Source organism: Mesoplodon mirus (assembly GCF_964341445.2).
Source record: "Mesoplodon mirus genome assembly, chromosome: 4".
Lineage (NCBI taxonomy): Eukaryota > Metazoa > Chordata > Mammalia > Artiodactyla > Ziphiidae > Mesoplodon > Mesoplodon mirus.
In genome coordinates, this window is record NC_138979.1 from 105,488,347 (window position 1) to 105,514,809 (window position 26,463).

Below are 26,463 nucleotides of genomic sequence, written 5' to 3' on the forward strand. Positions count from 1 at the left end.
GTGGGGTTTTTTTTTTTTTTTTTTTTTTTTTTTTTTTTGCGGTACGCAGACCTCTCACTGCTGTGGCCTCTCCCGTTGCGGAGCACAAGCTCCGGACGCGCAGGTTCAGCGGCCATGGCTCACGGGCCCAGCCGCTCAGTGGCATGTGGGATCTTCCTGGACTGGGGCACAAACCCGTGTCCCCTGCATTGGCAGGTGGACTCTCAACCACTGTGCCACCAGGGAAGCCCCTGTTTTTAGTTTTTCAAGGAACCTCCATACTGTTCTCCATAGTGGCTGCACCAATTTACATCCCCACCAACAGTGTAGGAGAGTTCCCTTTTCTCCACGCCCTCTTCAGCATTTATTATTTGTAGACTTTTTGATGATGGCCATTCTGAATGGTGTGAGGTGATACCTTGTTGTGGTTTTGATTTGCATTTCCCTAATAATTAGCTATGTGGAGCATCTTTTCATGTGCCTGTTGGCCATCTGTATGTCTGCTTCAGAGAAATGTTTATTTACGTCTTCTGCCCATTTTTTGATTGGTTTGTTTGTTTTTTTGTTATTGAGTTGTATAAGCTATTCCTTTATTTTGGAAATTAAGCCCTTCTTGGTCACATTATTTGCAAATATGTTCTCCTAGTCTGTATGTAGGTTGTCTTTTCGTTTTGTTGATGGTTTCCTTTGCCGTTCAGCATCTGTATTTTAGAATGCAGGAGCTAAATGCTGATTTCACCACTGAGGCATTTCTAAGAGGCCACACTTGCTGTGCTTGACTCTGGAGCAAGGACTGTAAAACAGGCCACTCTGTAAAGGGATCCATGGTGGCCTTTTGACATTAGCCTTTTGGTCACAGAGTTCACTACTGAGTGAACTTTCGGCCTTAGAAGGCAAGACTTGTTTTCAGCTGGCCTTTCTTCATGAACAAATCTGAACTATCCTATACATTTAATTTTAAAAGCCCATGGCAGGTCCATTTGGTTAAATCTATGGAGCTCACAGTTGTGTCTCTGGAGTCACGTGACTACTGTAGGCCCTGTAGACATTTACAGTCATGCTAGATTAGTACTGATATTCTAACATGGAAACTTCTTAGACTTCATGATCTGAAAGCTGTAGTTACCAGAGGCTTGGAAGCTATGGCCAGAGAGAGTCATTGCTTTAAACATTACCATGTCAGAGTTTCAATTTTTAGATTTCGAATTCTTAGTCAATTATTGTGTACTGGCAGTGTTTATCGTGTGCAGAGCAGATAAGGTGTGAGAGTAGGATCAGTGTGAAAGGAAATGGGGATCAAAGACGCTTTTGGGTAAATCAAGTGTCTGTCGCCCTTCATTCTTGCTGCCGTCTGTCTTGATTAGCTCACGCTTGACTAGTTCACCAGAATGAAGAGACAACACTATTGTACTCCTGGTTCTTCAGATTTAATTAGACTTTTTTGGTGGCTGGCCTTTCATAGAAGACAGGTTCCTTAATGGAGTGTCTTGCTGGCTCTTCACATCCTAGGCATGACAGCAGTCACATATATCTGGTCTTTAAAGATCTTAAAACCCAAAAGAGATAGCATTTACTATAAACTCCATTATTAGCCTAATTATACATTTTTTTTAACATTTGACATAACATAATTATTACCTTATTCCAAAAGAGGTAACGTTTGGAATCTTCAGTTTATGAAATGTGTTATTAGCAAGTAGGAAAGAAATGTATGAAAGAAATGCATAGAAATGAAAGAGTCCAATTTTACCACCTAGCACTGATTTTTGATAGTCTCATATTTCTACTATTACAACATAGCTGCATATCATGAAATGGTGTGACCCTGCTTATTATATCTGTTGCGTCCTGAGATTAGTTTCTTTCCCAGGTTATTCACTGAACTTCAACTACCCCTTTTAATTAAAAATGTAAAAATTTTAAAAATTAAAAAATTATTTTGATCAAGCCTATGGATAGCCATAAATTTTAAAGTAAAGTGTTTCTTATAAGGCTTATTATGAAAACAGAAATCTTTTGTTCTCCTTTCCTCCATGATCATTTTTTTCTTTGTTCCCAGGAAAGCTCAAAGTCCTGGTAAATTGTCCAGTAGGTGGCGGCATCTAGTTAAAATAGTATTTTAAAAGCATCTCTTGAAGAATTTAGAGCCAGGCTTATTTGGACTTGAATTTTAAACACAAATCTATAAATACCCAAACCTACTTTTTGCTGTTCTTATTTTTTCCCTTTAAATGAAGGTAGAAATCTTAGGATGAGTGTTCTTCTTTATTTCTCCCAGTCATTTCCTTAACTTTCTTAAGAGTAACTGGAGGGACTTTGGGCTAGTGGCAGAATGGCAATTTCCAATCTGTTTTCCCACCCCCTAAACACAAAATGCATCCTTTGGGGATGTTATAGTCCCTTTATAACATCACAAATAAACAATACCAAAAAAAAAAAAAAGAAAAGATACTTGTTGTGTATTTAGTTTTATTTATAGGAACTAAACACAAATGGGGCGTTGACTTTATGAGAAAATGATAAACACCACATTAAATTGATTTCTTTTTAAACCACATTTTGACTTCATAAACCAGAGATAATATCCTCAAGTACTGAGGTTTCAAAGTGGACAGTATTGCACTTGCTAGAGATTTCAGAAGCATTTTAAAAGTCTGTCTCACCACATTTTTGAGGGATCACTTTAAAGCTTTTCTAGAGAAATGTGAAAATCATTTACCGTACCAGGAGTTTTCCCTTAGTTTTTAGCATTTATCTGATGGATAGAGGTAGAATTCACTACTCTCTGAGACAAATATATCTAGTGATAGGATTGCTTGTTATCAGTGTTTTGGATAGAGGTTATTCTTTTTTGCCTTTGTCACTTTTGCCCTTGTGTTTCCAGCTCCAATGTATAAGTACATGTAAGCACAAAACAGTGGCACTTTAATCAATCAGATTTCTCAAAATTTGCAAATACCTCTTTCAAAATGATTTTCTGTGAAATTCAGGAAAACGTTGCTTCTGCTCTTGCATGTTAAGATTAAATATTCCAAGAAAATTTGGTAGTCTCTTTCTGCTGTGATTTGCAGAGGGCTTGGGGAGATAATCATGTAATTGTGCTGACTGGTACAGCTAAGGATTTTTTTTTTTTCCGCTTGCGGTACGTGGGCCTCTCACTGTTGTGGCCTCTCCCGTTGCGGAGCACAGGCTCCGGACGCGCAGGCTCAGCGGCCATGGCTCACGGGCCCAGCCGCTTCGCAGCATGTGGGATCCTCCCGGACCAGGGCACGAACCCACGTCCCCTGCATCGGTAGGCGGACTCTCAACCACTGCGCCACCACGGAAGCCCCAGGATTTTTGGGTTTTAACCTCTGTTATGTTCTCAGTATTGCTTAGCAATTTCTCTTACATTCTCCAAAGCGGCTCTTCCAAATTGTTACTGTGTATTTAACCTCCCATCCTCTTATGCAAGTCCTTTACCCTGGCAGTCTTAGGGTTCAGAGAAAATGCACCAACTGGTTCGGAGTCCCTTCCAAATTCTTGCTTTCTGTCTCCAAATTGCACACTGACTGTGCTCCTCTACCCTCCTCCCTCTTCCCTTAGAGGGAGGGTAGGTGCTCTTCTTCTCCAAAGCCAAAGTCAATAATGTCCCATCCCCTTCACTCTACTCCTGCCTCCTGATCCATCAAGTTTTCTGTCTCTTACCTAGAGCTTCATTCTCTTGTCTCCTCTGGGTCCTTCCCTTCAGCTAACCAGGCTTAAATGTTCTGGCCCTAAAACAGAATCAAAGAGCCATCAAACCAACAAAACGTACAAATAAAACCTCCTCCCTCGGTTCGTCCCCCTACTCCCAAACAGGTACCATTCGGTTTCCCTCCTCTCCTTAAAGGTCAGACTTCTTGAGAGAATAGTCCACACCTACTAGTGCTACTTGGTCAACTTCCATTTACTTCCCAACTGTATTTTCTCCTATCACACACACTACAGAAACTATTTCATCAGTGGTCCTCCTAAGTTCTAAATCTAGTGACATCCTCCCAATTTTCATCCTATTTGATATCTCTGTCGCATCTGACACAGTTGACCACTCATAGAATAGTAACTTTTTTTTTTTTTTTTTACTGGATTCATTATTTCCTGCTGGTTCTCCTCTCCCCCTCCTTATTTCCCATGGTTGAAACCTATTTCTTTTGTATATTTTCGCTATCTTGGTTAATGGTTTCATCATCCACCCAGTCTTTGTGATGGCTAATTGTATGTGTCATTTTGACTGGATCACAGGATGCCCAGATGTCTGGTTAAACATTATTTCTGGGCGTATCTGTGAGGGTGTTTCTGGAAGAGACTAGCATTTGAATTGGTAGACTGAGTGAAGTGAATACTGTCCTGATTGTGGGTGGGCATCATCCAATCCTTTGAAGGCTTGAATAGAACTAAAATGTAGAGGGGGGAGGGATTTGCCCTCTCTCTGCCTGACTGAGTTGGGACATTGATCTCCCCTGGCCCTCAGTAATAATTATTTTATTTATTCTAATTATCTTTAGTTGTTTGCTTTGAGTCTTGTTAGTTTATGATCACCTGGAAATAATATTAATTTTAAACACTTATTCCTATTCTGAGAACTTTATAAGGACACAGTGTTGAAATTTATTCAATGTATTTCAATATCTATTTAAAGTATTGTAAAGCTTTTTCTTCTTGACAAACTTAATTAATGTTTCAAAATTAATAGATTTAAATACCAAATTAGTCTTTTATTCCTAGGTTAATGTATTTCTTGGTTATGGGGGATTATTATTTTAATTTAGTACCAGATTTGAATGGCTGAATTTATTCAGAATTTTTGCATCTGTATTTATAAGTGAAATTAGCTGTGTGTGTGTGTGTGTGTGTGCGCATGTGCGCCCATGTGCATATATGTCATGGTGTAGCAGGTAGAGGTGGGGTTGGTGGTGATTGTGTGTATGCTTTGTCAGTCTGTGTTAGCTTCATAAAATGAATGGGGCTAGCTGTCCATTTATTTCTAAGCTTTGAAACAGTTTATATAACATGGGGATTATCTGTTCCCCCCAAATTTGAAAGATTTCACTGGAAAAGCCATCTGGTTCAAATAATTTCTTGGAGGCGATTCTCTGATTCTTTTCTCAGCTTCTTTCATATTTACTATTGTATTACAGTTTACTAGTCTTCTGGAGTCAATTTTGGCAATATGTCCATGTCATTGAGATTTTAAAGTATCCATTGCACTGAGATTTAAAATTTTACTAATAAAACTTCATATAGCATTCAAAAATGATAATTCTCCTTCTTATTGTTTATATGTCCCATTTCTTATTTCTAATTTTGTTAATTGTTTGTTTCTCTTTTTAATCTGGAATTTTTGTAAAGTTAATTTTTAATTTTAGCACAGTTTTAAATTTACAGGAAGAATGTGAAGAAAGTACAGAGATTTTCCATATACCTACAATGAGTTTCCCTTTTATTAAGATTAATATGGTACATTTGTTACAATTAATGAACCAATATTGATACATTATTATTAACTAAAGTCCATACTTTATTCAGGCTTTCAGTTTTTACCTCATGTTCTTTTCCTGTTCCAAGATCCCATCCAGTATACCACATTACGTTTACTCATGTCTCCTTAAGCTACTCTTGGCTACGCACTTTCTCAGACTTCCCTTGTCTTTGATGACCTTGGCAGTTTTGAGGAGTACTGGTCAGGTATTTTGTAGAATTTCCAGCAGTTATGACTTATGTCATGGTTTTCACATGATTAGATTTGTATTGTATGTTCTTGGGAGGAAGACCATAGAGTTAAAGTGCCATTTTCATTACATCCCATCATACTATCAATATAACTTATCACTGTTGATGTTAACTTTGATCACCTGGCTGAGGAAGTATTTGTCAGGTTTCTCCACTGTAAATTTTCTCAATAGTTCACCTTTTCCATACTGTCTTCTTCAGAAGAAAGTTACTATGCGCAGCCCATACTTAAGGAGTGGGGAGTTATGCATCACTTCCTTGATGGCAGAGCATTTACATAAGTTATTGTGAATTATTCTTTATTTTTATTTTTAAATTTTATTTATTTATTTTTAAAATTTGGCTGCTCTGGGTCTTTGTTGTGGCTGGTGGGCTTCTCTAGCTGTGGCGCGGTCTCAGTAGTTGTGGTGCGCAGGCTTAGTTGCCCCGCGGCATGTGGGATCTTAGTTCCCCGACCAGGGATTGAACCCCTGTCCCCTGCATTGGAAGGCAGATTCTTAACCACTGGACCACCAGGGCAGTCCCATTGTGAATTATTCTGCATGGGAGATTCATCTAGTCTCCTTATTTATTTATTTCACCATTGACTTGTGGATATTTGTTTACACTTTGGATTATTTTATTGCTCAAAATTTTACAGCTTTGACCACTGGGAGCTTGTTCAGTTGGCTCTTGTGTCCTTTTGTCATATTTCCTCCATTGTGAGTTTTGTTTTGCTGTTGCTGTGAGCACTTCCTCACTTTCTGGCTTCAGACTCATCTTCTATATTTCTTACCTGAGTCCTAGAATCAGCCGTTTGTCCAGTCAGCTGGTTCCACTTATTGGAGAATGATACTAGAAACCAGATCTGGATGCTAGGTGTGCTTGCTGTTATTGGGGAGTTGTTAACTCTAGGCCTTCTGAGAAAGGAAGTATTTGTGTGTATGCTAACCTGTTACACACTTACCTATAAATATTTCTATGTGTAACCATCTGTATCTGTATTAGGTTAAACATAGGTTCATACTTATGTCTCTGACTTTATTACCCCATGGATCATTCTAGCCTTTTCTCTTGCTTATCTGTAACCACCACTCCAACAGTGAAACACCTGGCTCTCATCAAAGGCCATCCATTTACTTAATTGTTCAATTCTACTGTATGTGTGTAGTGATATCAGAATTGTTGACCTGTACTCCACAGGACATAACCTCATCAACTGGAGTACAGAGCTCATGTGCAGTTTCTGTTGCCTTTAGTCTTGCAAATTCTACTCATTTCCACAGTTACTTAAAGTGAGCATTTTTCCCTTCACCCCCTCCAGTGAAATTATTTCATACATTGATAACACAGATTGTTTTATCAAATTCTGTATTTTTTTTTTCTTTTTTTGGTACGCAGGCCTCTCACTGTTGTGGCCTCTCCCGTTGCAGAGCACAGGCTCCGGACGCACAGGCTCAGTGGCCATGGCTCACGGGCCCAGCCGCTCCGTGGCATGTGGGATCTTCCTGGACCGGGCACGAACCCGTGTCCCCTGCATCGGCAGGCAGACTCTCAACCACTGAGCCACCAGGGAAGCCCTCAAATTCTGTATTTTATCCTGGGATTCTGTGACGTCCTAAATAATCTTTTGAAAATTGCATACATTAAGGTTCACTCTCTGTGCTGTGAAGTTATAGGTTTCCAAAAATGTATAGTGTCGTGTAACCACTGTTACGGTATAATACAGAATAGTTTTACCACACTTAAAGATCCCCTGTGTGGATGAATGGATAAAGAAGATGTGGCACATACATACAATGGAATATTACTCAGCCATAAAAAGGAATGAAATTGAGTTATCTGTAGTGAGGTGGATGGATCTAGAGTCTGTCATACAGAGTGAAGTAAGTCAGAAAGAGAAAAACAAACACTGTATACTAACACATATATATGGAATCTAAAAAAAAAAGAAAGAATGGTCATGAAGAACCTAGGGGCAGGGAATAAAGATGCAGATCTACTAGAGAATAGACTTGAGGACACGGGGAGGGGGAAGGGTAAGCTGGGACAAAGTGAGAGAGTGACATGGACATATGGACACTACCGAATGTAAAACAGATAGCTAGTGGAAAGCAGCCACATAGCACAGGGAGATCAGCTTGGTGCTTTGTGACCACCTAGAGGGGTGGGATAGGGAGGGTGAGAGGGAGGGAGATGCAAGAGGGAAGAGATACAGGGATATATGTATATGTATAGCTGACTCACTTTGTTATAAAGCAGAAACTAACACACCATTGTAAAGCAATTATACTCCAATAAAGATGTTAAAACAAACAAACAAACGTCCCCTATGTGAATCACCATTCAACTCTCCCTTCTTCCCCCAAACCTCTAGCCACCACCGATTTTTTTACTGTCTCTAGTTTTGCCTTTTCCAAATGTTGTATAATTGGAATCATTCCGTATGTAGCCTTTTTCAGAGTGGGTTTTTTAACTTAGCAATATACAGTTAAGATTCATCCATGTCTTTTTGTGACTTGATGGCTGATTTCTTTTTGTCACTAAATATTTTTCTATGGACGTACCACTGTTTGTTTTTCCCTTCATCTATTGAAAGATATCTTGATTGCTTCCAGTTTTTGATGATTACGAATAAAGCTGCTTTAAACATTAGTGTGAAGATTTTGGTGTGGACATAAAATTTCCATTTTGGGGGTAAATATGTAGGAGCAGGATTGCTGGATCATACAATAAGTGTTTAACTTTGTAAGAAACTGCCTGTCTTCCAAAATGGCTGTACCATTTCATATTCCCACCAGCAAAAATGAAAGTTCCTATTGTTCTGCATCCTTGCCAGCAGTTGGTATTGTCAGTTTTTTGGATTTTAGCCATTCTAATAGATATATATTGATATCTCGTTGTTTTAATTTGCCTTTACATTTCCCTAATGACAAAGGATGTTGAGTATCTTTTCAGGTGCTTGTTTGTCATATATATATTTTCTTTACTGAGTTGTCTGTTTAGATCTTTTGCCCATTTAAAAAAATTGGATTGGTTGTTTTCTTGTTGAGTTTTAAGAGTTCTTTGTATATTTTGGATACAACTCCTTTATCAGATATGTGTTTTGCAAATATTTTCTCCCAGCCTGTGGCTTGTAATTTCCTTCTCTTAACAGTATCTTTTGCAGAGCAGATGTTTTAAATTTTAATAAGCTTAACTTACCAATTTTTTCTTTCATGGATCATGTTTGTGGTGTTGTATACAAAAACTTAACACTAAATTGAAGCTCATATAGATTTTTATCCTGTGTTTTCTTTTAGAAGTTTTATAGTTTTGCATTTTACATTTAGGTTTATAATCCAGTTTGATTTAACTTTTGTGAAAAGTATAAGGTCTGTATCTGTGTTCTTCTTTTTTTATTTTTATTTTTTGCATATGGACATCCAATTGTTCCAGCACCATTTGTTTAAGAGATTATCCTCTCTCTATTCAACTGTTTTGCTCTTTTGCTAAAGATTAGTTGACTATATTTTTGCAGGTCTATTTCTGAACCCTCTATTCTGTTGCATTGATCTATGTGGCTCTTCTTTTGCCAATACCATGCTATCTTGATTACAGTGAGTGTTTTCTCTTTTTAAAATTATACTTGAGGATTTTTCTTTTTATACCTTTGTGAACCAGTTTTGAATTTCTTTGCTAATTCTAGCAATTATCTTTATTTCTTTTCTGAACTTGTTATTGTTTTCTCTAGCTTCTTCAGTTAAACTAGTTAAGCTCATTTTATTTTCTCTTAAAATATGTGTCTGCTAGGGTTGCCATAAAAAAAATACCACAGACTGGGTGGCTTAAACAGCAGAAACTTATTTTCTTACAGTTTTGGAGGCTAGAAGTCTAAGATCAAGGTATTGGAAAATTCGTTTTTTGGTGAGGTCTCTCTTCCTGGCTTACAGACGGCCACATTCTCACTGTGTCCTCACATGACCTTTTCTCTGTGCACAAGGGAAGAAGAGGAGCGGGGTGAAGATATCTCTGGTGCCTCTTCCTCTTCTTGTAAGGACACCAGTTCTATTGGATTAGTACCCCACCTAATAACCTCATTCAACTTTAATTACCTCCGTAAAATACAGCCACACTGGGGGTTAGGGCTTCAACGTATGAATTTTGGGGGGTTGCAGTTCAGTCCATAACAATATGATAAAAGCCCCATTGCTATGAATTTGTTTCTGCATATAGATTTAGCTCTGTACTACATTCTTTGGTGTATGGTATCATCATTATTCTCTACAGGTTGTTATTGTACTCTTATTTCTTCATTGACCTTATAGTTAATTAGAAAGTTAATTGCTTTTCCCTTGTTCTCCAGGGATTTTTTTAAGCCCTCTGTTTTAAAAGCCAATGTGGAAATCTATAACACTGTGGGCATTGTTCTGATATTTTGAGTTTATTGAAATTTTCTCTGTAGTCTAATAGAGTGGTTCTTAATTGTAGGGGACATTTGGATGTGTGCATTTTTGGTTGGTGTCATCATGTGCAGTGGGAAGAGGTCTGTTTCTACCTAATTGGGGCAAGTGAGAACTTCTGGTTCTCTTCTATGCCACAGGCCAGCCATGCCATTGTGTGTCATATATTTCTCTGTGTGTGTGTGTTGGGGTCGGGGGGGAGAGAGAGAGGGAGGGAGGAAGAAAGGGTGAATATATTAGGCCCTGTCTTCCTCTAAATATGCCACACTGCCATTGCTGCTTTGGAGCTGTCAGGGATAGGTGTGGAGCACTGTGTGTGGAGTCTCTTCCCAAGTTCCAGGTATGCAGTGGGGCAGAGCCCATAGGGCTCTGGTTTTCCCATTCTCTTTGGTGATCTCTATCCAACTCCAGGATTTCACCTCCAATGGGATGAGTGCCAGGGAGCAGCCTCATGTGTGTGTCACTTGTGTCTTCTGCAAACTCATCCCCTCTGATGTTCTTCTAGGTCCTTCCCATTGTCTGGGATGGGCTTTCTTCTCTAGGTGGCAGGAAGCAACTTAAATCAATCCTGCAATCTTCCTCTTTTAAGACTCTTGTTAAAAATTGCACTCAAAACTTCTGAAGATTGTAAAGCACTATAAAATTGAAAGAGTCTTTCATTCAATAAAAAAAAGTTAATAAAAAAATTGTGCTCAGTCTTTCAAGGTCTGGCCCTTGGTCTCTCAAGGGAGATTTTTTCCCCCCAGATCAATGTTTGTAGTGAGGAAATGTGAAAATTTTCCTATTAACTTCTAATTTTGATATAATTTCAGACTTAAAGTCTGAAAAGTATGAAGAATTCTCAAATACCCTTTACGCAGATTCTCCAAGTGTTAACATTTACCACATCCTCTGTCTTCCTGTCCACAAGAGGACACACAGATGCACACAAATCAGGAAATAAGTATCGATACAATACTATTATCCAATTGACAGGCTTTCTTCATGTTTTGCCAATTGTCACACTAAAATCCTTTCTAGCAAAAGAATATTCAAGATAATGCATTGCATTTAATTGTCATGTCTCTTTAGTCATTCTTTGTGTTTTATGACATTAGTATTTTGGAAGATTATAGGCCTGTTATTTTGTAGACTGTTGCCCAGTTTGGGTTTGTTTATGTTTCCATATATTGGGTTCAAGTTATGCATTTTTGGCAGAAATCCCACAGAAGTGGTACTGTGTTTTTCTCCATGAATCATATAAGGAAATGCATGATGTTGATTGTTCCGTCACTGATGATGCTAACTTTGATCATTTGGTTAAGGTGGTGTCTGCCAGGTTTCTGCACTGTAAAGTTACCATTTTTCTTTTTGTACTGAATAAGTTATCTCATGGAAGGATACCCTGAGGCTATTATCCTGTTATTCTTCAAACTTTCACCCATGAGTTTTATTATCCATTGATGATTCCTACCTGAATCAGTTATTATTATGATGGTCACCAAATGGTTATTTTCTAATTCCATCATTTCTTCTACATTAATTAGAATGTTTTTTTACTCTAAGGAAGAGCTTTCTAATGGAGGACTTTTGGAATTTAGAAAATTCCTTTTCTCTCTCAAGGAGTTGAGCTCCTGCAGTTGAATGTCTGCCTTTTACAACTGTTGTCTTTTAAACTCAAGACTGAGCTATGAGGCCTTTGTTCTAGGCTGTACCCATCTTCTGTCTGAGGCAATGACTACCCTGCGACTATGGGTGAAGAGCCACAGGGTCACACGAATGATTTCAGCCTAGGAAAAACCCCTGGGTTTAAAAGCTTCAGTGTCACCTTGCTGTAATAGTTTTTAGCATTGCAAATTTTCATATTTTTGTGTCTTTCTAGGTACTTTAGTTTAAAATTGAGTGAAACTGCTATTAAAGAGGAATTATGTGATCAAAAATAAATATATTACCATTTTGGATATGTGATGCAACTTAAACCAATAACAGAATGTTGCCAAATTGCTGACTTGATGAGCCTGCTTTAATGAATATTTTAAGACCCCTAATCGTAGTGGTTGCAAAACAAAGTTTGAAAAGAACTTTAAACCTTTTTGCTTTTTGAGTAGCTTACCCCTCTCCCTGCAAGGCTTATACCACTAATTTGCTAGATTAACTCATCAAAGATTATACAAGGATTATGGTTGTAATGTCAATCCTGGTGATGCCAGATTATTATGAATTCCAAATTAGGGAATTGGATTGATGAATTTGTTTTTACTGTCAGAAGTTGTATGTTATGAATTTGGTGGTGTTTGTGTGTTAGGGTGAATGTATCTTGCCTGTATTGTGTCCGAGTAGATGCTTGAATCAGGTTTGTTTCAGAGGTAGGTGATGAATCCTGTAATGTCTTCAAGACTTGTCATGTTTTCTTAAGCAAAAACATTTCTATGCCATAACCTGGCAGATTCTCTCATATTAAGACAAAATGATATTTATTTATGTTAGCAGTTTCTTGTAAATATACAGTGTCTGAAATAGCTAGTAGAACATGAAACAAATTACATTAAACAAAAAGAGTTAAAAACTACAATTTCCTAATTTCTTTATGGGTATTATCCCAAGAGAATAAATAAAATAAAAGAAAGCTAACTGCTAAGTGTCTCCCCAGTTTTCTCTCTCAAACACATTCTGTCATTTTAATGACTGACCATATATCTGAAATCTTCACCTTGGGGATCTAAAATAAAAAATAAAAACACAAAGTTATGCAGTGTGCACATTCTCCGTATTAAGAATATTAGACTTTGGGTACATTATCTCCAGATAATTAATGTGATATTTTAGTGCGCCCTTGTACATCCTCTTTGCACAGAAGTTCTAGGGAAATTCTGTTGATTATCTTGATTGCTCTGTTTTGAGTGGCTCATGTGTACAAAGATGATTATCATTTCTACCTGAAAGTGACATTGTCTTAAGAAACATGCGTGGAGGGAATTGAGGAATATTGCAGAGAACATTAGATCTTATCTTTTTTAAAACAACTGTTCACATAAACAATTTCTTGTTTATTTTGTGTGTATTGAACCCGTGATTTTTAAATCAATAGATCCTTCTTGTTACGAGCACGAAGATACCTTTTTCTCTGTGTTTCACACTCAAGTCCCTCCAGAAGACTATGAAAACTGTATACAGAATGTCAATAAAGGTATGTGATTTTACATACTGTCGCAAGAAGATACTAGCAGTATGTAGAAATATTCACAGATGAAACGATTTGATGTGATTTAATTCAGTGGTGAGTGGAAGTAGGTGAGGTTATAGATGAAACAAGATTGGTCATTATTGAAGTTAGTTGTTGAGGGTTCATTATACCAGTCTTTCTACTTTTGGATTGAAATTTTGTATAATAAAGAGCTAAAGAAGGTCTGGGTGCAAGTAATGGAAACCTAGCTTTAAGTGAAAAAGAAAATTTATGGAAAGAATCCTGCTGGTAGACAGCTTCTTTAATTCCCAAGAGCATATCCTGTGGCTAGTCATTGAGAGGGCAATTCAATTCCAAAATCCTAGAGAAGAGACCAACTGATCTGTCTTGGGTTAGGTGCCCACCCTTGGTTCAACCAACTCATCCAACCTAGCAAGGGTTGGGGTCACTATAGGAACATGGCAGCTTCTACCCTGGATCACTACCAGGATGGAGAGGAGAAGAGGACATTTCTAGGGAGATAATCCCTACCAGACAATCTAAGGTTTTCTCCTACAATTTTTTAAAAGTATACTTTAAAGAAACTATTATAAATGTAGACAGAGATGCATTTAATTTGATTTATTTTAATGTTGTATTGTTTAAGAGAATATGAAACTTCAGCTGAATGAATAGACCAACTTATAGACTTAAAAGACTATATACAATTTGGATTATGGGAAAAAGTTATATATTTTATATCTAAGAAGGCCACTCACCAAAGAAGTAACTCATACTTTAACTATTGATAGTTTATTAAAAAAATCATGTTATTGATTAAAGAATAAAACCCCAATTATAAAGGATAGAAAAGTAAAACTTTTCTTTTGTCTGAAAAGAAATTAAATCTGGAGATCTCACCATTTTCCTTGTTCTTTTCAGCTAGTGTTATCAAAATTTATTCTTTAATTATTAAATTTGTACTGAATCTTTGATAATAAGCTGTAAATATACCAATTGACTAGCTCCCTTAATCCTTTTTATTGAGGTAACCTCTCTTACAAAACAAAGGTAACTTTTAAGTAAGCCTTGTCTGCATTGAGCTACTGACTAGTGTTTTTTTCTGTTGGACTTTAATATGGCAATTTATCCTATTTTGTAAGGTGGACTCCATTTGTCATTTAAGAAGACTCTTCTTTATGTGTAATTTTAGAGCTTTAATGAAGGATTCACATAATTTTTTAAAAAATGCTTTAAATGTGACTACAATGAAAACAAGATATTTTATAAAGGGGATAAGAGTCCACAAGTATTTTTCTGACTCTTGTCTTGAGTACTCAGAGTCTGAACAACTCAGAGGCTGACTCAAATCTCTTTTCAAAGGTTGAGAAAAACTGATAAACTGAAATGTGTTTTAGGGGTTTGTGCAGATAGGATGTGGAACATCCAGGACACTTATGCCCAGACTTTGCTTAAAAGACAGGTTTGAACAAAAAGTTTATTGTTCTGAGAGGGTGATGGCAAATTAATAGAGTAGCGGGTAATGACTCTAGTCTTTAGGGAAAGTTTTATTTCATATAAAGACTAAAATAAAATATATTTTAAAATTCCCATGACATCAGAGATTTCTCCTTTACATATATAACTTGAAGTTCTTTTTGTGTTTCCCATGATTCCAAAGGAATCAGCATAAGAAGTTTGATACAAGATAATGAATAACAAAAGAAGTTTTATGAGAACTTCATGGCAAATTATGGGTGCACATTTATCTTTTTAAGATTAAATCTCTGGGGAATTCCCTGGTGGTCCAGTGGTTAGGGCTCTGCGCTTCCATTGCAGGGGGCACGGGTTCGATCCCTGGTCGGGATCCTGAAAGGCGTGTGGCACAGCCAAAAAAAAAAAAAAAAAAATCTCTGTATGTATTAAGTTTCTGGATCTGGAATTTAGAAGTACGTCTATGTGTGTTTTATTTCTTATATATTCTAATATATGCTTAAGGTAAAATTTTAGCATACTGGACAATTATAATTCTCAAAAAATTTTGAACTTTCTTAATATTAGATTTTACGTATGGTGTGGAAAGAAATGAGTCATTGATCAAAGCAGAAAAGAAACCTTTCTCAAATACAGAAAAGATTGAGCTCAGGGGTAAACACAGCCAGGATTTTATTAAACGAAACATTGAGGTATGTACTTAGAAATTTAGAAGCCAGAATGTGGGATGAAGTGAGCTTCAAGCATGGAAATAGTTCTGTTCATTGTCTTTAAATATTTTTTTTGACCATGATGCAAGTGTATGTAATTGAAACACCGTATACAACTGATAGAAAAGTTTTATGAGCCAGTACTTAACTTCACTATTTTCTACTCCATCCTATCCTATTCTATCCCATCCTACCCCTTTTAAAATTGCTAGCTGCAACTTACTACATTTGTTTCATTATGCAGAAATGAATCTGGTTCCTGCAGTTTGAAAAACATTTATTTAGAAAATAGTTTTGGACAGTGTTTCCCAGATTTTAAATTGCATATTTAAAATCAATTTTAAAATTGTTTTATTAAAGTAATGAGACTGATTTTATAACTGGTGCATTTAGAAATTTGAATGGAAAATTCTCCTGGCAGAGTTGGAGAGGCCAACTGATTGCCCACTGCCCCTGCCCCTGCCGCCCAACTCCAGCTGAGCTTCCTGGCAGCCCATCACTTGTCTCTTGCTCTGATTAGCTCCCTGATTTAGGGGCTCAACCTTGGTCTTACAGGCCCTGCGGTCTCACTTGGTTTGTCCTTAAGGCAGACTTAGACTAACTAAGGGCACAGGAACTCCTGTATTAGACCAGAATGAGAATTAATTTATAGCAAGAAATGTAAGTATGGTGGACAGAAGGCTCATGGCAAACCACTCAGGCAGTTAAGTCACTAGAAAGCTACATTGGTGAGTATGAAGTATTAAGAGGAGAGAGTTAAGTAATTCTTCATAGTTCAAGCCTGATGCTTTTCCCACAATTAGCACGTCTTTTCCAGGCAGACTGGATTCATGGGTCAGCCTGCTGCTGTCAGGGCTGACCTTTGGGACTCTCGATTTTTCTGTGCTCCATTTTCATATGATCTGAAGGAGACCTTCTCCAGCTTGCTCTGTCTCTTTGTGCTGGCTCATTGTATGTTGATTTAGTGTTTAAGTTTCCAAGAGCAGTAAGGTTTTCCCCATATCCAAGTTCTTGCTGACACAGACAGCTGCTCCACCATATATTTCCCTTTTCCCTTTTAACAATAGTAACTGAATCTTATTTAAACTCCTGATATGATATTCTTGAAATTTAAAAGCAGTTTCATTTAGTGAATATATGTCACATAGGAAGTGGTAAGATTCCTTCCACATGTCTCAGCAAATATGTTTTTGCATTGATACATATTATATAAAGAGAGGTTTGCAAACTGCCCATGTTTTAATTTTAAACAAAATGTTTGTTGAAATGGTTGAATATCTTTGCTTGGAGAATGGACCTCTATCAAAAATTTGGCATAACGTAAAATTACCTAGCAAATGAAAATGCCTAATCTCACAAATTTTACCTTAGTGTTTCTGTATTGTAGAAGCCTCAGGTCCCATTTTTATTTTTCCTGAACTATGAATTCCTTTGAGTATTTAATATTTTCCATTCATACATTCTGTAGTTGGCCAAGAATTCAGGACAACCAGTAGTTATGATTGACAGAGAGAAGAAAAGGCTGGTTGAACTTTTGAAGGACTTGGATAACAGTGATTTGGAGCTGTCCAGTTCTGAGGTAAGTAAACTCTGATATTCCACAAGCTCTACACTTCTTAATTTTTATTTCTTTAACCATGTTATTGACCCATTAGCATAAATTTATAGTAATTTTTCAAATTATGGTGCAATATTTCTGACTTTAAAAAATCCCGTTTTGGGCTTCCCTGGTGGCGCAGTGGTTGAGAGTCCGCCTGCCGATGCAGGGGACACGGGTTCGTGCCCCAGTCCGGGAAGATCCCACATACCGTGGAGCGGCTGGGCCTGTGAGCCATGGCCGCTGAGCCTGCGCATCTGGAGCCTGTGCTCCGCAATGGCAGAGGCCGCAACAGTGAGAGGCCCACGTACTGCAAAAAAAAAAAAAAATCCCATTTTACAAGTTTATTCTTATCTAAATTTTCCAATTTATTCTTGCTGATTCATTATTGACTCTCCTATGTCATTATAAGAGTGACTACAATTGGCTTTCACAATAATAACCTCTGCCTGTGATGTGATGGGCTTGGTCATTGATGACATACAATTGTGTTTCTCTGGATCCTTTTATTTTGGACATTTCTTATTATCCCTAAACTGGTTCCATGATATTTTAGTGTAGTCTTCAGTAATCCTGAAGAGCACCATCCTGCTCCTGCCCAGGTACCACTGGGCATCTAGTTCCCTGAAGAGTCTGGGGCGAGCACAGACTGAGTCTAAGGAGGGGAAAAGCATGAATCCAGGGTGTGAATGTGGGTATTTATAGGGCCCAGACAGGTCACATAAGGAGTGTAGTGGCTCAGTGTTTGTGCTTGTTTGCATACTAAACTTATAGCCATATTCTTTTTATTTATTTATTTATTTATTAAAGTTATTTCTGAGATATACATTTTAAAGTAATAACTAGAATTATTACTTATAACATTATATGAGAACATATAAGATTTTTAGAAATTTCATGTAATGTGTGAAACATTTATATTAACATACTTCCATACAAATAACCAAAAGAAAGTTTAGTATTAGTTGTTTTTTTGTTTTTTTGCTTTTTTATACTGCAGGTTCTTATTAGTCATCAATTTTATACACTTCAGTGTACACATGTCAATTACAATCGCCCAATTCAGCACACCACCATCCCCACCCCACTGCGGTTTTCTTCCCTTGGTGTCCATACATTTGTTCTCTACATCTTTGTCTCTATTTCTGCCCTGCAAACTGGTTCATCTGTACCATTTTTCTAGGTTCCACATACATACATTAATATACGATATTTGTTTTTCTCTTTCTGACTTACTTCACTCTGTATGACAGTCTCTAGGTCCATCCACATCTCAACAAATGACTCAATTTCGTTCCTTTTTATGGCTGAGTAATATTCCATTGTATATATGTACCACAACTTCTTTATCCATTCGTCTGTCGATGGGCATTTAGGTTGCTTCCATGACCTGGCTATTGTAATATTCTTACTTCTACAAAGAAATACATTCTCCTGTGTGCCTTGAAGCTCTTAGCCTTGTTGTCTAGTTTTTAATCCCCTATGTTTAATAGAGATGATGTGGTAAATGCTGCTGGCACCCTGCCCGGATCCCTTTTACCTGCCACATGTGTGCATCCATCCCCCTGCCCTGTGCCAAGGGTGCACAGCTGCCTCCTTCCCTGGAGAATTGCCCTGGGCTAAAGGGGAGCTGACCATCCCAGGACAGCAGCCCCCGCCTCCCCTCACATCCCCTCACCTTGAGATGGGATTAGCTGTGCCCTGCAGTTTGTCCTCCACCTCTTCCCCAGGGGTCACCCAGTCTTCAGCTGAGACCACATCCTCGCCTAGCTTTGTTCCCTTGTCCTAGCCTGCTCCCCTCACACCCCTAATCCTGAAAGCATCCCCCCACTAAGTCACTTAAACAAGAATCTCTGCCTCAGGTTCCAGATCTAGGGAACCCAGCCTAAGACATGTAGGTTCAGAGGGTACTTTTTGCTCTGGGTAAAAAGCAGAGCATGTGCAGCAGTATCTGTAGCCAGTGGGGGAGAGCGTGCCAGTCCGTGGCTGCTGCTGCATGGAAATCCTGCCCAGGGCTGCCTGGATCCTCCAATTTGTCAAGAGAAGCTAGAAATTCAGATAAAAAGAAAAAAAATAACAGTTCTCCATCATTCCCACTCCAGGAAAGGCCAGTGTTGTACTGGTATATATTCCTCCAGGTTATGTATTCACAGCTGACACTGTGGTCTGTAGAAATGGAGTCTCCAGACACTGCAGGTGGTAGCAGAGAGTGGTTGTGTGTTCTGGTTTTGGCAGTCTGTTGTCACCCAGGCTATAACGCAGGATCCATCATTTCTCAGTTCTGTCACCTTGGGAAGTTATTTCTTTTCACCTCAGTTTCCCCCTAGTTCTGGAGAGAAATCTGAAGTGGTCTCACTGGCCTAGAATCAGTGTTGGCAGGGGGCTGCATTCTTCTCTGGAGGTCCTTCAATAATTAATAAGTCTCTAAAATCTTATATCTTGACAGGATCTTGGTATGCTTTTATTTCCCTCTTCTCCCCTTTCCTCTCCTCCAGAATGTATTGAAATCACCTGGAATTTTAGTTCCAGGATGTTAGAAGTTTTTCCCTTTATTTAATAAATAAATAAATAAATAAATAAATAAATAAATTTATTTATGGCTGTGTTGGGTCTTCGTTGCTGCGCGCGGGCTTTCTCTAGCTGTGGTGAGCGGGGGCTACTCTTTGTTGGGGTGCACGGGCTTCTCATTGTGGTGGCTTCTCTTGCTGTGGAGCATGGGCTCTAGGCGCACGGGCTTCAGTAGTTGTGGCACGTGGGCTCAGTAGTTGTAGCTCGTGGGCTCTAGAGCTCAGGCTCAGCAGCTGTGGTGCATGGGCTTAGTTGCTCCATGGCATGTGGGATCCTCCTGGGCCAGGGCTCGAACCTGTGTCCCTTGCATTGGCAGGCAGATTCCTAACCACTGCACCACCAGGGAAGCCCAGAAGTTTTTCCTTTTTTTTTTTTTTTTTGCGATATGCGGGCCTCTCCTGTTGCGGAGCACAGGCTCCGGATGCGCAGGCTCAGCGGCCATGGCTCACGGGCCTAGCCACTCTGCGGCATTTGGGATCTTCCCGGACCAGGGCACGAACCCGTGTCCCCTGCATCGGCAGGCAGACTCTCAACCACTGCACCACCAGGGAAGCCCCCAAGTTCTTCCTTTTAAAAATAGTATGCTTCTTATATTTTAGGAATCTTTCTCAATAGTAGCCAAATTTTTAAATCACGTCATTACCTGTGTATTTAAGCTCAACTAATTGTTTATTTGTACAAATCGTTTTTCCTGAGTTATTCTTCTGGAATTAAAAAAAAAATTCCCTGAAATAATGATGGTGTGTAGATAATCTTTTGAGTGTTTGCCTATTCAAAAATTTATTTTTTCCTCATTTGAATGATAGCTTCAAATGGTGGTAGCTAAATCCTAGATGCAAAATCCTTTCTTTCTGGAAGCATCTAGGATTTTCTCTTTATTTTTGAGTTCACAGATTTTATCAGAATGTATTTTATGTGTGTCTTTAAAAACATTTTTGTTCCTGCATGGTACCTTGTAGGTAGGCCCTTTTTATCTGAAGGTTCAAGTCTTTTTTCTGTGCAGAAAATTATCTTATTTCTTCCCTCTATCATCTCTTTTTCTTTCCTTTTGGGCTTCCTGTAAAGTGGGATATCAGTTGGGAATGGGATTGACTTCAGGTAACAGAAAACTTTATAAACAGTGACTTCAGCAAGAAGTTTTTTTTTTTTAATATTTTTTATTAGTTTCTGCTTTATAACAAAGCAAGAAGTTTATTTATTTTTTTCAGTAACAAGAAATCCAGGTATAAGTAGCTTATGTCTTCTGATCTTCTTGACCCATTTTTGTAGTGTGGTTTTGTTTTTAGGTGTGCAAGATTGCTGCTATATCTGTATGTAATGTGTTAATTTTCCAGGCAGAAAGAAAGGGGGAAAGGGAAGGAGAAAAGAGACTCCTCTGAAGTTTTGCCTCTTCCTTTGGGAAGATGTGGTGTCCCCACGACTTCCACCTGCATCTCACTGGCCAAGCTGTCATGTAGTCATTTGTTTCATACAGCTCTGCAAGCGAGCCTGGGGATTCAATTATTTCATTTTCTCTTTTTTTGTTGCAGAGGAAGGCAAGAAAGGAGGAGATTGGAAAAGGGGACTAGGTCAGTCAATGTACCAGCCCACAGATGGGTATAGAATCTCCTGGATCTCTCCTCCAGGTCTTAAAATATTTTTCTCATAATTTTTATCTTTTTTGTCATTTTGCTCATATAAGTTCATTTTACGGTTTTCCTAGTTGGGTTTCAAACATCTCTATTCTGCTACTTAGCTATGCAGCCCTCTTTTGAGATTGTTGTTATTTTTACAGTTACTATTGTTTTTAAACTAATATTTGCTGAGAGTTCTTTCTGTAAGTCCTCTGAGGAGAAAGTGTCCTTTCTTATTACCTGATGTGGGAGATAGACATTTTATACGGAGATTCTATGAAGCCATATAGGTGGTGGCACATGTTGGAATAGAGATGTAGTGGAGGAAGATGTGAATGTGGCAGGAAGCATTTAGGAACACTTTGAGGAAGGGACCGATCTACTGTTTTCTCAAACTGTACAAAACTTCTTGCCATGCTTCACATTTGCTGTAGTCTTTCAAGCGTCTGTGTGCTCATCTCTTTATGGAGTGCCCTGCCACTTCGTCTCTGACAGATCCAACCTAAAGAGGATGACTAACATGATAATTATGTTTGAATTCCACAGAACTCATGCCCGCTGGTTGTTCCTTACAGTGGTGTGTTTGACCGTATGGATGTAATATTCTCTTAAATTTCTCTAGGATAGGTAGAATTTTTAAAAGATTTCCTCCTAGGTAGGGAACTCACACTTGCAACTAATGGCTCTCCCCAACGCTGGAAGCCTTTACTGTCACCCTTCCCAACAAAATGTATTTTGCATCAGATCTTAAATTACTCACGTCTAAATCAATATTGAATGGGTGAGTCTGATTGAGGACCCTCATTACTGGTGTGAACCCTAGCTGTAAAGCAGGGTGGTACAGAGCATTTCTTGGGTTCTGTCTTAGGGAGACAAGACTCCTACACATTGCAAGTCTAGACACACACATACCATCTACTACATGTTACACATAATTTCCTTCTGTAACAGCATAAAGCATGAAACATTTAAATTTCTGTTGAATTTAATCTGCCATGTTCTTTTACCTCCAGTGTCATTAAAAAAGAATTCCATTCAAACAAGAATTTAAAATTTATTAACCAATATTTAGTCATTGATTCCATAGCTTTTTTTTCTTCGTCTGATTCTTTTTTTCTCTTTTAGGTCATACAGTATTTATATCACTTTTATTTAGGAAAACTTAATCAGAGTTTCTTATTTGTGAGTAGTTAAGTATTTTTTTAAATAATTATTTATAACTTTCATATGCCAACTTGCAAGTATATTTAAAATGTTTATTACTGTATCATTTCCTTATATGGATATAGTGTAGTCTCACTTTCTCCCTATTTTCAGACATTTGGACTTTTTGCAGTTACTCTTTTTTGTAAGTAACATGGCAAAAAACATTTTAGTCAGGGTTCTAGGTTGCAAGAAACAGAGGCAGATTTTGGTTAAAAAAACAGAAAACGAATTTATTGGAAGACTTGAGTAGCTTACAGACACAGTGGGAAGTTTGGAGGACCGGGCTTGTAAACCAGGCAGATACCAAGGTAGGCAGAAAAATGGCCCTAGAAACTCCTGAGAATCAGTCTGGTTCGGGGCTGCACCGAGGCCACCAGACACCCCCCGATAATGATCAGTGCTGCCACCTTCACTGCTATCAACACTGGATCCTCACTTCTACTGCGGTCACCATCAATCACTTCCCCACTTTCCCTGCATCTTTGAATCTCTCTCTCTCTCTCTCTCTCTCTCTCTCTCTCGCTCGCTCGCTCAAGAGTCAAAGTCCAGGGTGTTCCCTTCTGATTGGCTGAATCTAGGTCATTTGCTTGTCTTCTTGATGCCAGTGGGTAGGGAGAAGGAGTATCTGGTGGGTACCTGTTCCCTAGAGAGACTTATGCAGTATTTGGTTTCACTGAAGCAGAAGGGGAGATTGGATGCTGGGGCCAGGAAGAGACAGTGTAAGTCTTTCTGTGTAAGTTTTTGCATGTACTTCTTCTGGTTACCACTTAGGGTTTGATCCCTGGTATTAGAGTCATGAAACCAAAGTGTGTGTTGCCCTCCATCTGCCCCTTTATTCTTAGTGTTCTTCATGATTCTTCTGTCCTTGTGCTACATGCTTCCCTTTGTGACCTCACCCATTCCCATGATCTAAGGGTTTGAACCATTATAGAATTATGGGTGAGTCCAAAATACTTATTTCCAATCCAGGTCTCTATCTTGAACTTCAGACAAACATATTTAACTACCTAACATAATCTCTGGATATCCTAGGGACATCTGTGAATATCAGAAGGCCCCAAACAATTCATCATCATCATTTTCCTCCTCAAACCTACCACGTCTCTGATATTCCCTAGTTTGGTCCTTATGACCACCATCCCCCTAGCTGATAAAATCAGGAATTTGGTTTTTATCCTTGATCCTTACTCCTCCCTTCATTCTTCCATCAAATTGTCTCCAGATTCTGTAAACTCTGCTTCCTAAGTTTCTCTGGAATTGGTCCTGTGTGCTTCATTCCCAGGAAACATTCCGAGTTCAGGCGCTCATCACTTTTCTTGTAGGTTATGGCTTTTGCTTTTTAACTGGATTTTCTGCCTCCAGTCCCACCCTCACCTGCTCCAGTTTTAAAGTGCACAGCCGATTGTGTTGTTTCTCTAAGCTGCTACTAAGATTATTTCCTTTAGGAAGCATTCTCCAAACATGTTTTCTCCTTGCCCCTTCCTGTTAACAGAGGTTAGTTGACCCTCCCTGTTCTCCATGGAGCCCTGGGTTTACCAGCACTTTTCACACCTTGTTAAAATCTTTGCTGTCAAGAGACTGAGAACTCCTGAGGGCAGGAACGTGTGAGATTCATATTGAACCACCAGTGCCCAATGTAATGCCTCCCCATAGGAGGCACTCAGTACGAGGTTTTTGAATGAATGTTATGAATGGCTTTTAACCTGTTAAGAAACTAATGTTAGTTCAATAATGAGTTAGATGAACAGTTTTTTTTTCAAATATTTATTTATTTGGCTGCATCGTGTCTAAGTTGTGGCACGCAGGATCTTTAGTTGCGGCGTGTGGGATCTAGCTCCCTGACCAGAGATCGAACCTGGGCCCCCTGCATTGGGAGTATGGAGTCTTAGCCACAGGACCACCAGGGAAGTCCCTAGATGACCAGTTATGATCATGAAACCCAAACAACCGAGTCTATGTTACTTTTCAGGGACAAATTTTGAAAATAACATCTCTGTTATAGGGTAAACATGATTTCTTCCTTATTCAACATGTCACAGACCACTTTTTTCAGAGTGGAGAAATGAGAATGTTATGAGACCCAGACTGTGAGGCTAAGAGAGTTATTCCATAGGGTAGAACGGCCACAAAATGTAAGCAGATACTTTACACAGAGTTGGCAGATAATGAAACCTTAAACTATTTAATTTTTTTGCTTGCACTATCCCAAGTTAATTCTGATTTTTTAATATTTGTTTTTTTTTTGTTTTTGTTTTTGTGAGGAGCACTGATGTAGCGGTCTGAAAGGTATATTTTGGAAAAAAAATGTAGCATAAGAATGAACTGGTGATCCTTGTTTCCTTTTAGGGAGATCAGTCTGGCTGGCTGGTCCCGGGAGAAGGATACACACCTGCAGTCACCCAGCATGAGCAGCTTGCTAAAATTGATAAAAAACTCCAAGAACTTTCTGCCATTTATTCAACAATTTCCAGCTCTTCTCCAAGACCTGAACATCAGAATGATGAGGTATGTTTAACTCTAGAGCCCATAGGCTGTTCAGGTTTATGTGTGCTAAAGCTAGTTCACATAATATGACAATCTGCTTGTTAACTAAAGAGGTTTCTTCCCAGTTGCCTTTTACGTGACTGCAACTGCAGTGAAAGTGATTTCTACAACAGTGTCTATTTTCCTTTGCCAGTTTCTACTTTCTGTTCATTTTTTTTTTCAGTTGGTAATTTGCTGAGATGGGGTGAAATCTTTATTTTAATATTGTTATATCTTTATGATATAAGCTAATTTTTGATCATGATCAGGAGAGAGGAGAGGGAAGAGAATAGATACAGCACCTTAATCCTTTGAGAGCTTTACTTCTTTTTGTTCCTTTGGTTCTAGGTGTTAGCAGTGGCAGTCACCTGTCCCTTACTCTGGCACATTCTTCTAGCTCCTTTGATTTACCAGCAAGCAGTGAAGCTCACTCTGTTGATAACTTCTCTCCTGTGAGAATTTTGAAATGAGTATGTTTCCTTTCTTGATAGTTCCCTCAAATATTCTTTTACAAAGCTAACAGAGGGTGAAGAAAAACGGAAGGGTAACCACAGCTTTGGAGCAGTAAAATTCCTGTCTCCCCCTTATATTTCAGTACTTCGTGGGATCTAGTTTGGGGTTGGGTGGTAGTTTTTGCCTTAAGAGAAAATGGCTGGTCTTTTGTTATTCCACTAACCCTCTGCCGGTTTTGTAAACATATCACCAAATCATTTTCTGTACAATATTAGATGCATGTGATTTTCCTGGTTTTTAAGAAGATTTAAATAATATCAGTATTCTATAGGTAATAATTCTGCTTTATAGTCAGTCTTTTCTCCAACCTGTCAATTGAAGATTAGGGATCTGGCTTTGGGCCAGTTGAAGCTACTTCAGAGGAAAGGAGCAGTGTTAAGATGTTCCAAAGAAAGTTTGGTCGTGATGGAACCTTACAGACCCATCGCAGCTTCCTTAAATTATGTTCCTAAGGGCCAGGCACAGCTGCCTCTGAGCCCTTTACACAGCAATATGGTGGTAGTGGGAACCACTGTTTTCTGGATTGGCATCAGAGTTTTTGGAAGACAGAGAATTGGAATCTCTGTCCCTACCCAAATATACCCCAGGACTTTGACACATCAACAGGTATGCTGCTAGTTTATTTATGTTACTGGGTGCCATTTCCCAAACGGAGGAAGCCAGGATAGGGGAGTAAACTTGTTCAGGGATATTCTGTGTTCTTTTTGTGTTACAGCTGATTTCTGTTGTTGCTCTTGTTATTGTTGTTAGATATCACGGGTCGCTGAGATCTCAAAGCTGGATAATGGTCCTAAAGATAGAAAATGTCTTTTTCGTGACCATCAAATGTTATTCCTGAAAGAGAGACTGAGAATTTAGAGATTTGTTTAGCCATTAGGACTTCAGATAAAGTATGACTGTGGTCACTGTCATCTCTCTCACATTTTCAGAGTTCACATTTATGGTT

General features: G+C 38.6%; 1 protein-coding gene across 1 annotated transcript in view; it reads left to right on the forward strand.

Annotated features, from left to right (window-relative positions):
- FSIP1 (fibrous sheath interacting protein 1) overlaps nt 1–26,463 on the forward strand; it is a gene marked incomplete at its 5' end in the record, with an annotated part of 64,068 nt that overhangs the window by 16,857 nt on the left and 20,748 nt on the right. The window contains 4 exons of the mRNA XM_082617912.1: nt 13,219–13,317; nt 15,355–15,479; nt 16,966–17,076; nt 24,828–24,986. Of these exons, the coding sequence (XP_082474038.1) occupies nt 13,219–13,317; nt 15,355–15,479; nt 16,966–17,076; nt 24,828–24,986 (494 nt within the window). The remainder of the gene's footprint in view (nt 1–13,218; nt 13,318–15,354; nt 15,480–16,965; nt 17,077–24,827; nt 24,987–26,463) is intronic.